General features: G+C 35.0%; 1 protein-coding gene across 1 annotated transcript in view; it reads right to left on the bottom strand.

The window, feature by feature from the left end:
• The window catches only part of l(3)73Ah (polycomb group ring finger 3-like lethal (3) 73Ah), a 143,563-nt gene that overhangs the window by 13,397 nt on the left and 112,507 nt on the right, over positions 1 to 17,659 (bottom strand). Inside the window, exons 6-7 of the mRNA XM_090384801.1 lie at positions 14,092 to 14,157; positions 9,532 to 9,758 (exon numbers count right to left, since the gene is read on the bottom strand). Coding sequence (XP_090240927.1) covers positions 9,532 to 9,758; positions 14,092 to 14,157 — 293 coding nt within the window. The remainder of the gene's footprint in view (positions 1 to 9,531; positions 9,759 to 14,091; positions 14,158 to 17,659) is intronic.

Genomic DNA, 17,659 nt, shown 5'->3' with positions numbered 1-17,659 from the left:
AGAAGCTATGAGAAGATCAGAGATCTCCAGAAATAGAGAGGATCTGAATAAGAAGGGACATCCTTGAAAAGGAATTTATAGACAGCCTCAAGGCAATGTTGGTAGATGGAAGGAGACAATGTATGACATAATGATGGCACATGTAAAATACATGCAGTGTATTTTACACGTGCACATGGGATGCCCATGTATACATGGGAATCGGCCACAAGGAAGTCTTCTTCACACAGAGGTAGATGGTGGTGTGGGTTTCACCCCAGCAACTCCAATAAATGTTCTTTTGAATTAATGTCAGGTGAACTGGAAGGGCCAAGGCAGGACCCTGAAAGCTGCAGAAAATTATTGCAATTCCAGAATGAGTTATTTTTTGCAGCTTGGTAGCAAAAACCTCTGGACACATTCAGCACTGCTAACTGTTAAAATACCAAGCAAGACTTGGGATAATTTTTGTTATATTTCAAGCTTCCTCGTGCACTTCTCAGTTCCCCAACCAAAGACTGCTATATATCAACTGTTTCCTTTTTCATAATAGCTTTTCAGACTGAACCTGACAGAACTGATGCTGCAAAACATCTATTGCATCATCTACATCTTTAATGACATCAACAAGTACTGGACATTTGTCTACAAAAAAAAAAAAAAAAAACAAAACCTATAAATAAATAAAAAATACATTGCCAAATAGAAATTTGTGCATATTTATGAGAAAATTTTTCAATGTGAACTTGTGCATGATGTATGTAGTTACATGCAAAGAAAGTACTTTCTCACTGAGCAAAAGAAATAGATCTCCATGACCTTAGCAGTAGACATGTCCATGATTAAGTCAGAATATTTTTCTGACTTAGTCTGAAATGGCAACAAATTTCCAAAATGGAAGTGGAAGATTTGAAAACTATTTGTAAAATAAATATGCATAGCATTCTCCAATATATCTAGGAGTAATGGCCTTAGTACATGGATGTGAGGCACACTTGATTAAAGAGCTTTATTCAGATTTTCAAATACTGATATTAACATTTAAAAGAAACATGCAAACTTTTTTATTCAAGCCAAAGAGAGAAACACATGAACAGACTTTCTACATAAATGAGGATACAGGTGACCCCCGCTTAACGCTGATAATGCGTTCCGGAAAAACAGTGCTAAGTGAATCCGCGCTAAGCGAGCGCCCCATTCCCATAAGGTAACATATGTATTTGTGAGTTGCGGTCGGTGCCACAGGATATTTTCTAATCAATAATAAACAGTAGTGAAAAGATGCACAAATGTCGGTCAAAATATTTAATATTCAAATATTTGTACATATAAAATATTCTGCATTACATACGTATATAATTATATGGTAACTACTTATGTATCAAAATTAAACTTAAAATTCCAATTAAAATCATGAATTTAATTGATGAATTTAATCATGAAAAATGTGTCGATTTTGGGTTGAACTTTGGCCCTCTTCCAAATAAACTAAAAGGGGTATTAATTTTAAATCCCCAGCAGTTTAATTACCACCCGACAATAAAGTCAACCAATCCTTCGCCACTTTGAAACCTGGCATGTTTTTTCTTCTTTCAATATGAAACTTCTTTTAGGCATTCGTTTCCACAAAAGTCCTGCTTCATCTATGTTATAAACTTGTTGAGAAGTATAACACACAATATCCCTCTGCAATAATTTTAACAAGTTCTTTTTTGAAAGTTTCGGCTCCTTGATCTGCACTTGTGGCTTCTCCCTGGATTTTAAATCTATTCAACCAGCCCTTACTAGTTTTAAATGGTTCCGATTTTTTTTTTTTTTAGATGAGTTTTCTTCAGATCATCATATAGGCTAATCTCTCTCTCTTTTTTATTATTTATAATATTTAACTTAATATCCAATGCAGAATTCAGTTATCTTCAATGAAATTAGTTAGTCTTTCCATTTCAATCCTAATAGCCGGCCTAGCCCTAGTTGCTTGCAGTGGAACAGCTATCTTTCCCGCTGCTAAAATTAATTCTTTATTTATTTTTTTTTTATAATTGTTCTTACAGTTAAACTTGCAAGCCCTAAATTTTGGCACACATCCACTTTTCTTTGACCGGAATCGATTCGCTTCAAAACGTCTAATTTGATTTTCAAATTCAGTCTTTTTCCTTACATTTATAGTCTTCGTATTGCGCTCAGATGTTGTTGCTTTTTCATTCTTATCGGCCATTATTAACTCTTCAAAAATGTAACTGCGTTGGTTGCATTAATTATGATACAATGTTCAAGTAAACTGTCCGTTTCGCACGATGTCTAATACTGTACTGAGTGATGACTAGACTTCGGATAAATGCATATAACGCAAATATTACAAGCAATATACGTGATCATTTTTATTAAAATGCTGATCTCCGAACTACGTAACAAGTCACTGTACTGCAATTAAACAAGCGCGAGAGAATTTCACTGAGCGTGGGAATATTTCTCAGGTCGGCGTAGGAAACGCTTTAACCGTATTTTTATATTCATTTTCAAGCTATCGACTCCATCAAATGAAACGATTTCGTTAAATATGCCAAAAATTGCAATCTGTAAAAGAGCGTTAGAGAGATCTATAACAGCGTTATAGTCAGATAAGGGTTATAATATAAGAACAGCGTTATAGCGAATCAGCGTAAAGCGTTATAAGGGGGGCCTGCTGTAATGTGCTTAGAATTAAGCACATTAGTTTGCAATTCAGAAGTTACTTATCTTGAGGTCATCAATTTGTTTTTCCTTCAAACCTTTTGGATCATGAATTGGATTTGAACAAGAGCAGCAGTACTCACTAGTGGTTGCTTATTGTATCTTTCAACTAGGTAACTCTGAAAAGTGTGCATATTGCTTTTCTCACCACTTCTAACCTCCTCTTTAAACAGAATTGTCAAAGTTTCTACTTTCTACCAGTCTAGTTACATGTTAAACTAAAGACAGCCAGTGTGTACACACATGCCTCAAAGTCTTTATTTCAGTGGAATGCATCAGTTGAAATTGTTTAAATTTATCATAAACATCTGTATAATAAAATCTTTTGTTACAGGTTTCAGGCATAGAGAACAATGAAATCTAATCTTCTCTTTAAAAGCACCAGATTTACCATGAAATGGCAAGGCAACTAAAGTTCCACCCTACCCAGAGAAATACCAATGCACAATACCAGGGCAGCTATGAATAATGAGTCAAGTGCTGTCTGTTAGAAAAGGAATTTTGAGCTCAGAGAAAACTAATAACAAAACAATCTCTGATTAAGTGTTAGAATGCACAGAATTTGAAAAGAAGGTTCATTTCTGTGAGGAGACAGTAACTGTTGATCTTAGTACACATAGGCATGCCCATTTTTATTGGTCACAATTAACAGGAAATCAAGATCAAGTCCTGAAGGCCAACTGGTTTGAAAACACATGAGAGATGTCTTCAAGAAGCAAAAATTTTAATTGGCAGAAATTTCATCCATAAAAGAGTATGTACAGGCCAGAAGAGGGTGTTGAGAGAGAATTTGTTTTAGATTTGGTTGTGGGATAGGACTTTTCCATGTATATAGAATTTGTATCAGTAGTCAGTCATGGAGTGAATGTTGGAAGTCACTGCCAGAATATGCATACATCAAGCGTGGGTTAATGTACTGTGATATAAATTCCAGTGGGCTATAGGAGTTTTCTCGACAAACCTGTGGGACCGAAAATAGAGAGAACATTCCAGTGAGCTGGATTCTACTAGACGAGCGGGATGAGAAATAAAAGAAAATCAAGGAAGGGTAAAGACTGGCATCTACACTTCATTTACCACGGTGAGTAAAATTTCTTTGCTACACACACCAACGTCAACACAGACCCGAAGTTCAATCCAAAAGTCTTTGCCTTCAGTTTTGGCCAAGTAAAAAAAAACATTGTCCTTTTAACTTCTGATATGTATGTTTTGTTAGTTTTCTTCTTTCATAGCCTAAGAAGATTTGCATGTCAAGCTTAAGCTCTTTAACCTGGACTGCTTACATTTGATCATAAAATCAACGAATTTATCTTTTGTATGTTTAGTGACAGCTAGCACTGCATATAATTAGTCAATATAATATGACAATATTCATTGTACTACAACAGAATGACAGAAGGAGTGTTTTAGAGTAAAGATAGTAGAAAAGTATAGAACCTAACTGACAAACCATAAGAAACTGCTAAAACATTAAAGAAAGGCTTTGGTAGTGTAAGAAACCGTCACAAATTGGTTTATTAATAATTTGATGATAATTTTCCTCACGTGTATGTATATATAATTACAGTTATGTGTGTATAGAATTACTTGCCTTACTTGTTAATATTTTATACTTTATGCTAATTAAAGGCGAATGCGTGACTGTAAATCTGGTATTTGTTTTAGTCCATTACTAGACTAGCAACTACACCCAGAGTCTGAAATCTCCTGGTGTAGGAGACCCATAACTATAATTACCATACAACCATAATTAGTAATCAAGTAGGACTCTGGAATACATTGCAGGGTGGACTTTCTCAGCATCTTGTGCTGCTCAAGAAAATTGGGGTATTCCAATTTCTCATCCACCTTTAATGGTTATCTACTAGATCGTAGGTATAGCTTAGCTTAATGGTTATCTACTAGTAAACATAACTAAGCAATAGAAAGAAAAAAAGCTATACTATCTTACTATCTTTCCCCTTAGCATTTCTTTTTAGATAAGGGTAGACTTCCAAGTATTCATCCACTTTAAAAAGAAAGCATACAGCTCCCTTTTCAGCACACAAATTAATGACATAAGGAAAACCTACTACCTTCTCTTTTAATACCTTTGCTAACTCATTTTTTTAGGCCTATAATAACGTGCATTAACACTAAGTTCCAGGCAGTTTTTTTAAAGGAATCCAACATGCTTTCAGAATGTTCTGAAGATGATAATGTTGTACCTTGTAGGTATCCATTGCTGGTATTGAGAGCAAGCCACTTTTGATTTGAAGCTTTTTTTTTTTTTTATTTATTTATTAAAAAAAGTCACTGAAATGGGATATAGCTTAAAATCACTTTGATTACTGCCATCTTTAAAAAACAAAAATGGTTCATTTTTTACAGCCGTTATTACCTTTTCTTTCCTTATCCATGCATATTTGCTGTTGTTTTTGATTCACAACTATGTGTATATATATATATATATATATATATATATATATATATATATATATATTTTTTTTTTTTTTTTTTTGCTATTTCACTATCAAGAAACATACTTCTGAAGAACATGCCAGCACAATCAGTACAAGTATATTTTATGACAAAAGAATACATTCGGCACAAAACACATCTATTTTTGCATTTCTTTCAATGCACTGCATGCTATCATTATGTTTATTTATTTGCAAATGTTTGACTATGCTGTGTTTCTCACCATTTGTAATTGGAAAAATTACACCTATGTATGGTACACAAGGCAAACTTGTTACCTTTATGTGGAAAAAAGTCTTGAGCATATGTTTTATGAAATTATGCATTTCATTGGCATCTCACTGAGAGACACTGTTAATTAGCTTTGCACTACACAAGTACTATGAACTTAGTATTAGTAGTGAAAATGATAAAAGCTTATAGAGCATCAGAATAATAATAATAAAAAAAATACTCATTTCCACAACAAAAGATAGAAGTTCATTCCAACAATCAACTACCTGCTAGCTGAAGGTTAATTTCCACAATCTATCCTGCAACCATCCTCCTTTGAAGTGAATTTATGCCACTTCATGTGTAGTCAGAGGAAATCAGCATTGAGTTTTACTCAATCCATTCAGAACCTTACACAACTCAATTAGATATCCTCACAGGTGCCTAGTCTCCACATGTTGCAATTTGCACAACTAAAGCCTATTTTGGTAAGAGCCTTCTACCTGGAACAGAAATTGGATGGATTTATCCAATTTTGTTTAGCTTCAAGAGATGAATCTATCCTTTTTTTATGTTTAGCTTCAAAATTCTCTTTTATTTTCCTCTCGGTTATCATAACATCATTTAGCTTTCCATTAGAATTTGATAAACTTTTGGTATACCCTTCCCCAAAGAATTCCTCATGTGTGAATGTAAACAAAAAATAATTACTGTCAGCAATCTGAGCAGAATCGTTAACAGTGAAATCAGTGATATCTAGCAGACCAATGTGATTCAGCCCCCTCCCAGACTAGTTTAGGCCTTTCTGTCACCTGATAATTTATATATATATATATATATATTTTTTTTATGAAAACCCCAAACACGAAAGGTATCAAAACCTATAGTACTTAGTACCGTGCATGGGTTGAAGGAGAAGTATGGGGGGAGGGGATGCCGGAAACTTTGCTCTAGAGACTAAACATGGGTTTCACCACTTCAAGCCTCCAATAAGCAAAGTGGTGGTATTTCACCGGTTGATGAAAGTCATCTACCACCTACAAATATGCATCCCATTCAATTTTTCTTCTCTGCCACAAGTTTCATCAGTTCATTTGACATCCATTTAGGTCTAAGCCTTGAACAGTATCTCTTAATTGATATAAAAAAGCCCTGTAACTTCTATGATTACTTCCAATTTAGAATTTTCTGTTGGGTAACATCATCAGATGGTCCCATTGTATAGAATTTAAAAACTGTCTGAGACCACTGTAGTCACTCTTATGAAAGCAAAAGCCCTTCACTTTATCTTTGAGACTAGTTATGTCTAAAAGTAAATCCCACATCAGTATACTGTGATCACTGCCACCCAGTGGGCTTTTTACCTGCAGATTCTTAATGTATGAACTTTGGGAATCTTACAATATTTACCATGCCATCTTAAACATTAATGAAGCCTAGGCGGAAATTACTAAAAATTGTTTAAATGGTGCATGGAAGAAAATATGCCCATGACACGTAAAAGGCTTCGAAGGGTTTGAAAAAGACAAATCATATGAAGGGATTACAGATAAGATTGTAAAGGTTGCACGGTTGGAGGTTGTTGCCAAAGACATGGAGGAGTTAATAAAGGAAGAAGAGAAGGAATTATCTAATGAAGAACTTATCGACTTGCTTGTTTGTTAGGAGCATTAGCAACTAAGGCCATATTGCTCCGGGAATATGCGGTGGTCATTTCGTGACCTTTCCGCATCCTCCGTATTTGGTGGTGACGGGCTCAAACCCCGGTCTAATCTAGAAGCGTGTGCTACGCACTGCTGCCCCTTCCCACCTGGCTACGGAAGCACCTTATCAACTTGCAGACAGCTACAGTGAAAGAAGAAAATGCTGACAAAGCTCAAGATGAACCAAATGAGGAACCAAGATACTTCATCACCAGAAAGATGGCAATGGCATTTCGTGAAATTGCATCGGCAATGGCGAGGTTTGAGAACATGGATCCTGACAGCGAACGATTCTTAAAAGTTAACAGACGGGTGAATGATATGCTTGCTTGCTACAAAATCTACGATGAAAAGAAAAAAACCACCATCCAGTCATCCATTAATAGGTTCCTTCGTAAGGTTCAGCAACCGACCCCTTCTAAATCTCGACAGCCCTCAACCTCCGCAGTGCCGTACTTATCAGCCGAAGACAGATTCTGGCAAAAATGCTCGAGAGGTAAAACTTACTGTGTTATGCCTGTCTCGTCTCTTTTTTTGTATTTTTAAATTGCATGCTTTTGTAATTTTTTCCTGTGCATTTACAATAAATAATTCTATTTACATGTTCATCAAACATTTATTTTCTGATTCAATCAATTCAACGAGCACAGCTGTGAGTGCTGCACAAGCATGGGGGAAATTCCGATTTACTTTGTGTTAGGTGGGACGCAACCCTTACATAAATCAGGGAGTTCCTGCACTTAGATTTCAGGAAGTGTTGACATTGTTTCACATGGAACAGTGCTGTACAAACTGGAGTAGTATGGCACTAGGGATAAGTTACTGCCATAGATAAAGGAATAGTTGAGTGGCAGAAGAGTGAGGGTGGTTATAAATGAGCACTGCTCTTCTTGAACTAATGTAATTATAAGCATACCACCACACATAGTCTAGTTTAGGAGTAAAGGGTGTGAGTACAGTACTTGGATTTTTAGATTAATTTTAAAAACTCAGTTAATCATACAAATGTATAATGAATAATGTACATATTGATTTTAACATTAGTCTACAAGAAAAATTCAATACCTCCATTCAACCCCATTTTCCCTACTTCACTAATCCTTGTCCTTAAATAGACTGTATATGGCAGTGACCTTCAGTTCATTTTCATGACAGGACTATAGTGGAATCCCCTCAGAGTTCAGAGATAGACACTTTTAATATGTATTAATAATATAGATGAAGAAATATAAAGTTTAATGTCCAAGTTTGCAGATGACATAAAGGTTATCAGCACAGTTAATGACATGAATCAAAGCACACTGCTACAAGGACAATATAACACTGGATGTCTGTTACCACCTTTTTTGCAGATGTGAACCTGTGAACATCTACAGGAACAAACCACATACCATTAAAAAGGGACATAGAATACATCTACATCCGTTTGCATAGACAGTCTGATTCTAGTTGTATGTACCATCATCTATTGTTTTGAAGGTGCTGGGTTGTGTTGAAGAAACAACCAATAAATAGAGAATGAAATGTATAATAGATTACCCACTGCCATTGTTCCAAAGTCTGCCATTTGCAACAAACTCTGAATGTTATGGACTTGTGTTGTTTCAACTAATAGTGTCAGAATGGAGATTTTTTTTTTTTTTTTTTTTTTTTTTTTTTAAGAGTATGACTACATCGTGCAGTCAAACTACACGATGTACAAAAAGTCATCTATGAATAGTCATCTATTCCCAACATACTTTTTTTGAATTACAAAAGGGGTCATTTTTAATACTGCTTGCTTTCTGATTAATTTCATTAATAGGTGGAAAAACTGCATAAGTTATTCATCACATATGGTTCATATCTGACCATTCACTCAAACATAATTGTTTTTCTGGTCCAAAGACAGATTAACAATTATGAAGAATAGAAATGAAAATGCTAATTACGTAAGTGGAGAAAAAAAATTAGATATTACAGTAATGAAGATATAGATAAAATATGCTTTGAGTAGGAGGTAAAACTGCTTGGCAAGTTACAAATATGAAAATGAAGGGGGGGGGGAACCCTCCCAAATCTCCAAAAGAATTGTGAAAATTAATATTTAAAGATATGCAGGAAATCTGATCTATAATGGAAGCAAAAGTGTGAGCAAAATGGCAAAAAGATGATTTGAGCAGTAATTTATAGTCTGGAATTAAATTGCCGGAAAGCAAAAAACAAAATTTGTTCATTCAGAAAAAGAGTAATCCAAAATCTGACCTAAATATGAAATCGTCACAGGTTTTGAGTCAATGGCTCAAAAGCTGTGAAGCCTATTAAAAAGGTTGCAACAACATATAAAATGTATTTTAATTTTCAATAGTAATAAAGAATAACACAAAAAAATAATAAAGAGTAATATTAAAAAAACATTTCTGCATATAAAATAAAAACAAGTAATATGAATGCTAAACAAACTCACCTCTCTGTACTTTTCCAAATTGTTATACAGTTTTTTTGCAATAAACTTCTTGAGATGCGTGACTGTAACCTGAGCTGAGCAGCGAATAAACTTTCTTCGCATTGGTTTCAATGCACTATTCTGCGATTCCAGTAAGATATTCACCTGTTCATCTGACCTGTGATAGTCTGTTTCCTCTTCTTTGGATGAAGACGCTTGTGAGCTAGAATCTTTCTCCATGAGGGAATCTAAAACAAATTAATACAAGTCATTATTTCATTTCAAATCTCTCCTTCTGCACGTGTTCATAAGTAATGATGGATTATTTCAGAAAATAAGCTTTGGAGAATATTCCTGATTGAGAATCTTCTCTACTCATATCACTACTCACACGCATATAAACTGCAAAGGATGATTTTACATCAACCTATTTCAATCATTTACTCACATGCAGGTTAGTTTTTTCCAGTAATTAATAATTCATTGGATTAAAAATAATTTTTATAATACAGTCTAAAACTCTTCCCCTATCATTTGAATTTATGCCCATAGTCCTAATGTCATTTACAAACATGAAAATTTCTCTACCATTCATTTTAATATCTCCTGTATCATCCCTTTTAAGGTGCATAATTACCAAGTTCTGTAACACACATATTTGAAGTTTTTCATAAAAATTGGTTAATTCCCTAATCACCAGATAAGTTAAGATTTCTCTATATAAAATCATGCATATCATATTCAGTTTCTTAAGGATTAAAAATATTGTCTGATTCTCTTTCAATCCCAATATTATTTTTCTTTCTTGTATTATTCAGTCTATAATGGAATATTGATCCCACATCTGGAGTAGGATCTGTAAAAATCTTCACCTCTTATAAACAGATGGCAGTCAAATTAATAAATGACCTCTCTCCAACACACACACACTTTCTGTTGTCCTTCCTCTTCTGTATATTTTCACAGGCAGTAGGTATATCTTCTGTTGATATACTTCTGTTTCAAAAGTGATGGTCAATAATTTAAAGGTGAACTGTACAGACTACAATATGAAAAAAAAAAAGCTAGTAAACATGGGTCCTTAAGTGAATCGTTTTTGAGATATTGCACATTTTTGTTGGGATCCACCACTGACAAGGTGAACTGTACAGAGTTGGGATCCACCACTGACTGACTTGTTTGTTTAGTTTAGGTTATGCTCATCCTCTCCCCTCTCTCAATGCTGAGACGTAGCAGGCATACTAGTACTTGTCAAAGGATAGTGAGCACGGAAAGAGGTTATAGCAACAAAGAGTATGCAGACATGCACTTCATGTATGGAGAAGCCAACGGCAGTGCACTTGAGGCTGCACATTTGTTCCAAGAAGCATTTCCCACCCACTGAAAGCAGCCCAAAAAGTGCACATTCATCAGGGTACATCAACACCTTAGAGAACGTGGGCACTTTGCACATGGAGTACGAGCAGGTAGGCCTAGAAGCATAACACCTGATGTTGAGAAAAGGGTGTTAGAAAGAATAGAACAAAACCGAAGAATTTTGACAAGGTGGGTTACTCTGAAAGAGCATGTACTGAGTCATAGCAGTGTGTGGTGAATTTTACATCAACAATTACTGTACCCCTACCATATCTAGTGTGTACAAGGCCTCAGCAATACAGACTACCCTCCCAGAGTGAACTTCTGAGAGTGGATGCAACAACAGTGTCTTGAATCCCCAATTTTTAAACAACATTTTGTTCACTGACGAAGCTGGGTTTACTCATGATGGTATTTTTAATTCTGATAACTGTCATGTTTGGTCCGACAAAAATTTTAATGTAATTCACGAATCACGACAGCAACATTTCTTGTTGAATGTCTGGGCGGGACTACTAGGAGACCATCTAATTGGACCATACTTTCTGCGAAACAAGCTAACAGGAGAGCTGTACCTTCAGTTCCTGCAGAATGTTCTTCCAGACCTCCTTTAATGATGATAATGTTCCACTTCAGCAATGCCAGAACATGTGGTTTATGCATGATGGTGCACCGGCACATTTTGCTCAAGCTGACTCAGTAGCTAACTAGAAGGTATGGTCAACAGTGGATAGGTAGAGGTGGGCATGTAATGTGGCCTCCCACATCACCAGACTTAAATCATGAATTTTTGTATATGGTGTCGTGTAAAAAGCATGGTGTACACTTCTGACATTAACACAATCAAGGAATTGCAGCGTTGGATTGAAGGAGCCTTTCAGCAAATCATAAATGACCCAGGAATGCCTGAGAGGATTCGCAACTCAATGCAGAGTTGACTACAAAGCTGCGTACAGCATTTTGAATACCTTTTATAAATCCTGTAACACATAACGTCTGTAAAATCCTGTGGTGTTGAAACCAAAATTTAAAAATTTATTATCTTATGTTTAATAAAACCACCCTTTGCAAAGGATTCGCAGCTTTTTGCTAAACTAGTGCTCCCATAATCAGTGGCGGATCTAACAGAAAATGTGCATTATCTTGAAAATGGTTCATTTGCGACCTGATGTTCACTGGGACTTTTTTGCTTATTTTAGTTTGTACTTTTCACCTTTAAATTACAAATTTACCATCATTTTTGAAACATCCTGTATACATGGATTGATCCATAAGTAATGCTCCTTTGGCCATAAAAATATAAAGACAACAGGTAGAAAGTTGAAATTTATATAATTTATTAAACGAACAATGGGATGCACATATACATTTATCTGTTTGTACAAGAATAAGAGAAGTTTACCTCAATATGATATGTAAAACACGTCCATATATTATACTCTCCAGAAATTAAAATGAATATAACATTACAGTAAAAAACAAACAAAAAAACACAATTAAAAATCAACTGAACGCAATTAAAAATTAAGTAAAAATTAATTAAAAGAATTTAATGAAAATATTGCAAAACAATTGCAATATTTTTGTTAAATTCTTTTAAATTTTTTACTTAATTTTTAAATTGCGTTCAGTTGATTTTTAAAATTGTTTTCAATTTTTTAAAAAAAAAATTGTTTAATTTATTTTTTACTGTAATGTAATATTTTCGATTTTTTAATTTCTAGAGAGTATCATATGGAGTAAACTTCTCTTATTCTTGTACAAATATTGAAATCAACGTAGAACATATTGAGCATTACAGCTCTGGTTTATACTATCAAGTACATTATTCTATGCATCCATATGTTTACCAATACATTTTTGCCATCCATTCTAACACACATGCACTGTCTTCAGCATCACCTAAATGTGTTTTCCAGGAAGATCTCTTTGTATGTCCAAACAAAAAGAAATCACATGGCGCTAAGTCCAGGCTATATGTAAGAAGAGGCAAACTTTCCACCCCAGATCTTCAAATTTCCATCCAATTCATATAGGCAGTGTGCAGCTTGGCATTATGGTATAATGTGATTTGGTGTCCTGTTAGAGCTTTTTTTTTTATTTATTTTTTATTTTATTTTATAGTCTTATTAAGCTTATCAAGTGTTTGACAATATCTTCCTTCCATTATTTATAGTGTGACCTTCCTCTAAAAAATCAGCCAATACTGGAACTTTTCTTTTCCCCACCCCACCCAAAACATTGGCCATAATTTCATTTATCATGATCTGGCAATTTGAGGTTTCTTCTTCACTTGAGATGATAGTTTGTTCACTCCATACTGGTGTTTAGAACAAGGGTCATAAAGGACCCAGGTCTTTCATCTGTTATCAATCCTTAAAAAAAATCTCCCTGAAAGTTACTGCACTCTTGATAATATCTTGGGTACCCATTTGCAGCATTTTCCTATAATCTAAATGTATCTAAAATGATTATTAATACACTTCTCTTTGAACACTCCGGCATTTGCATCATTGAATTAGGTGGCTATTGTCCTGTCTTTTTTTTTTTTTTTTGAATTACTTCAAACAAAAACTGTTTTCTTCAATGTACAGACTTCAGTCTCCCGCTGCTTGGCTGGTCACAAACACCAGTAACTCTTTCATTAAAATGCGTAAGTCACCTGTAAACATTTCTTATATTAATGTCTTATTGGTATATTTTCCTCAATTTTTCATGAATCTGACAGCTGAGTTTCTTCTGACTTGAAAAGGAATTCCATACCAACTGCTGGCAGAAACAAACTTCTGTTTACACTATTCATAATAATTCAAGATCTGTAACAGATGGAAACTTTTATATTAGCATTTTTATGTCTTAATATCTATATTAGCAATGATGCCAACTCAGTTACAAGAAATTTTGTTGCCCAAGGGTTGTTACTTATGGACTGACCCATGTATACATAATTCTTTTATCTTTTAAATCTATTGGTTTTCACATATAATCTAGCCAACTCAAAATTAACTTTTCCTTCCTTTTAATATTTTCTTTTGTATGTATGTTCCTTGGAAAAATATTTCCAATGTAATCCCCAGAAGATGACAACGTGTTGCATTAGAAAATCCTTCTTCTATGCTTGATCTATCCATTGTACTGGACAAATCAAGCATTGAAGTACTAAAGGTTTGAACTGATGTTTTGTTTGGAATTACCATAAAAAAAATAAAATTACAGCATACTTACTGGGTAGTGCCTTAGGATAGGGAAGACCCTTCCTCCTGTAAAACTCTCTTTCCCTTTTGATTTCATCTGTTAAAAAGATGTAGAAGAGAAATTATTAGCATACAAAAATGAACAATTTGCAAATACATTATATAGAGACACTACATGAGCTATATATTAGCTTTTGTGAAGAGCAGAGAATACTTGATAGACTGAGTTGAATCTATGGAGTACACATTAAGAGTGTTAAAATATATATCAGATAAACAAAATGGCTATCATTGCATAACTACAATTTGGGCCACCCAGACAATGGAAAAACAATGGGAGGGAATTCTCTGTTCCTGTGATTATCAATCTGCTGTGTAACATTACCAAATGCATTGATCAGGCCTTACGGTTAAGTATAACTACAATATTTTATCAGTGCATACTGATTACAGCTGACCCAACAGAGAACAGATGAAAATACGGACCATAAAAGCTATGAGTAAAGTAAAATATTATATATATATATATATATATATTAATTTAAAAATATATTTATTTTAAACAGATAAAATTACTAGTCAGAACAGATTAATGCCATCAGAAATGATTGAACATTACATTTGCCTGAGAATAAACAAATTCAATAGACATACCATAAGATAGCATGTATGTTGTAGATATTCACAGCTAATTTTGTTTTTGAATTTTAATTTGTCATGATAGGAACCATTTTATGCTATGTCTATTGAATGTGTGTGTGTGTGTGTGTGTGTGTGTGTGTGTGTGTGTGTGTGTGTGTGTGTGTGTGTGTGTGTGTGTGTGTGTGATGTTCTTGTTTTATACTCTGGCATGACCACCAGGTCAGTGGAGTTTTCAATAAATCAATCAATACAAATGTTAATCATTTTTAGCAGTTACGGGCTTGAACCCCAGTCCACTCAAACTGCACTCCAGCTCCTGACCACTCAGCTACACCAGGTCTTCTTGTGTATATTTTAACAACAATTTCTAATGTGAACTATATAAATTTAATTGTGCCTATCAGGTATTCTCTGCTCTTTACTAAAGCCAACACATATTCTCTATATTATATACATACACTGCTCAACCATCAATAGTTGGTCACACACACACACACACACACACACACACACACACACACACACACACACACACACACACACACACACACACACACACACACACACACACACACACACAGAAGACAACTATAAATATACTTGTAGGCCTTTGAAGGGGGACTATAGTACAATTGTGAATGCAAGATTCTTCCCACAGAGGTGCAGGCCCATACCTGTATCAGCAGAGTAATGTTCCACGTCACACTGCTCATATTGTAAGAATTTGAGGATATGAGCAATGAAGAGTTGGCCAGCCTAGAGCCCTAATATTTATCCTATAGAGAATCTCTGGGATGAATTGGATGGAGAGAGAGAGAGAGAGCTGCAGAAAAAAAAAGGAACTGGTTGTCACTTTGAAGGCTGAATGATGGAAAATACTGCAAAACATTCACAAAAAAAACTAATGGAGAGTGTTCCATGGAGACTATAGGTTTGCATGTTAGTTTTCCTATAAATAAAACTATTTGTAGATATGTGGGTGTCCCAATATTAATGGTAGGGCAGTGGGTGCATGCGCACATGTAATTACCGTAAAAAATTTTTACTTGTCATTGACAGAAAAAAAAATTAAAAGAAAATTGAAATAATCATAATATTCCTTTACTTGTAAATAAAATTCAAAATATTAATACTAATATTAATATTTTGAATTTTATTTACAAGTAAAGGAATATTATTATTTAAATACACAAAAAACAGAAAACCATGCAAAATCATTAACAAAGAATCCACATTCATAAAAAACATTAATCAACAACAAACCGGATTAGGAAAAAAAAAAAAAAAGCAGTCAAATTTTTAAGCAATGAAAAAAAAAAAAAAACCTCAAAATTATTTGTTTTGAGGAAAACTGACTTTTCTGATTATCTGACTAAAATACAAATTAAGGATATCACAGAAAATGGGTAGGTCACTATTCCAAGACACAAAAAACTGGCATATAAAAGAAATTAAAGTATTTGACTAAAATACATGAACTATGTAAAGTGTACAGTGTTATTATCAAGCAGCACCGGGAGTCTTTCCTAAAACTGCTTAGTATTCTCTGTGTCGCAGTACAAACTCTGTAAACACCACAGGTAGTGTAAGTTTTGATGTTGGTCTGCATAGTGTTGCTCTACTGTACCTCTAGAATTTAGTGCTGATGCCTTCAGTGAGCAATGCATGTTGCCTATCCAATTGCCCCAAGGAGGAAGATGGTACAGTAAGAGATATAGTCTCTGGTGGGGGCAAATCCTGGTCTGCACCTGATCTTGTCAAGGAGAGCATACGACAGAGAGAGAAGTCCACAACACATAGAAAGTTTGGGGGATAGAGGGACACCTCTATGGAAGGAGCCCATCCTCCACATGGAGGAGGGGGCTGTCAAGAACAGCAAAGGCTTTGTTGTGGTAGAGCCCACTTGAATGGGGAGGTGAGGATTGGTTAGGGACAAAGTTACAGGGCCATGGTGCCCTATGTGTGGGGGAGGAAGATTACCCTGTGGGTGCGGTCTTCTGTATAAGATTGTGTTGTGGGTGCTCTCTGCATAAGTGTCAGCAGATACTATACCTGAGAGAAGTGGCATGAAGTCAGCATGGTTGGGGGGGGAGACTCCTAACAAGTTTCCCCTACTGCAGTCTAATTTGGAGGGGGCCAGTCAGAACACACACACACACTCCACATTCAGCCCACGCTGACTATACACCGGTCACGCATATATATGAATATATATATATATACACGTGTGATCTATACACTGGTCACACTTATATATGAACAAGTACACACTTTTTTTTTTATTATTTATTTATTTTTTAAAACTTATTTAGGGGCAGACTGAATGGTGGGATACAGGACAACTCTCTCACGCACATTTGTCATTTTGCATTCATCATCATTCAGCCAGCCAGGGCACAGGTTGTTGCTGTTGTTATTATTTGGTTTATAGGAGCATTAGCAACTAAGGCCATATTGCTCCGGGGATATGCAGTGGTCACGGGCTCGAACCCCGGTCTAATCAAGAAGCGTGTGCTATGCACTGCTGCTCCTGCCCACCTGGCTATGGAGGCGCCAGGGCACAGGTGCCACTTAAATACAGCAACTGTTAGACAATCACATTTTATTTTATTATTCTTTTAATTTTATTTATTATTATTTTTTTGTACTATTCACAAATGTTCACTCAGTAACCACATAGCTTACCCAGGTGACCTCACATTCAGTCATATATATATACAACTTAACCTGCAAGTATAACTTTATATTTTTTATATACATTTTCAGGGTACAACAGTGTACATAAATATGACATTCACATTCAGTCATCCTTGCCACTCCTTTATCCCACTCACTACAGTACAATGAATTGGACTACACTTACACCACCACCTGCAGGTTGAGCAGACATCCCTTACTCAATGCTTGAATAGAGATATACATATGAGGTAATAATAACAATATTTACACCGATGGAT

Source organism: Mastigoproctus giganteus, chromosome 11 (assembly GCF_048544385.1).
Source record: "Mastigoproctus giganteus isolate SK-2022 chromosome 11, ASM4854438v1, whole genome shotgun sequence".
NCBI lineage: Eukaryota > Metazoa > Arthropoda > Arachnida > Uropygi > Thelyphonidae > Mastigoproctus > Mastigoproctus giganteus.
Note: the sequence above shows the minus strand (reverse complement) of the source record. Positions and strands in the feature narration are given on the sequence as shown.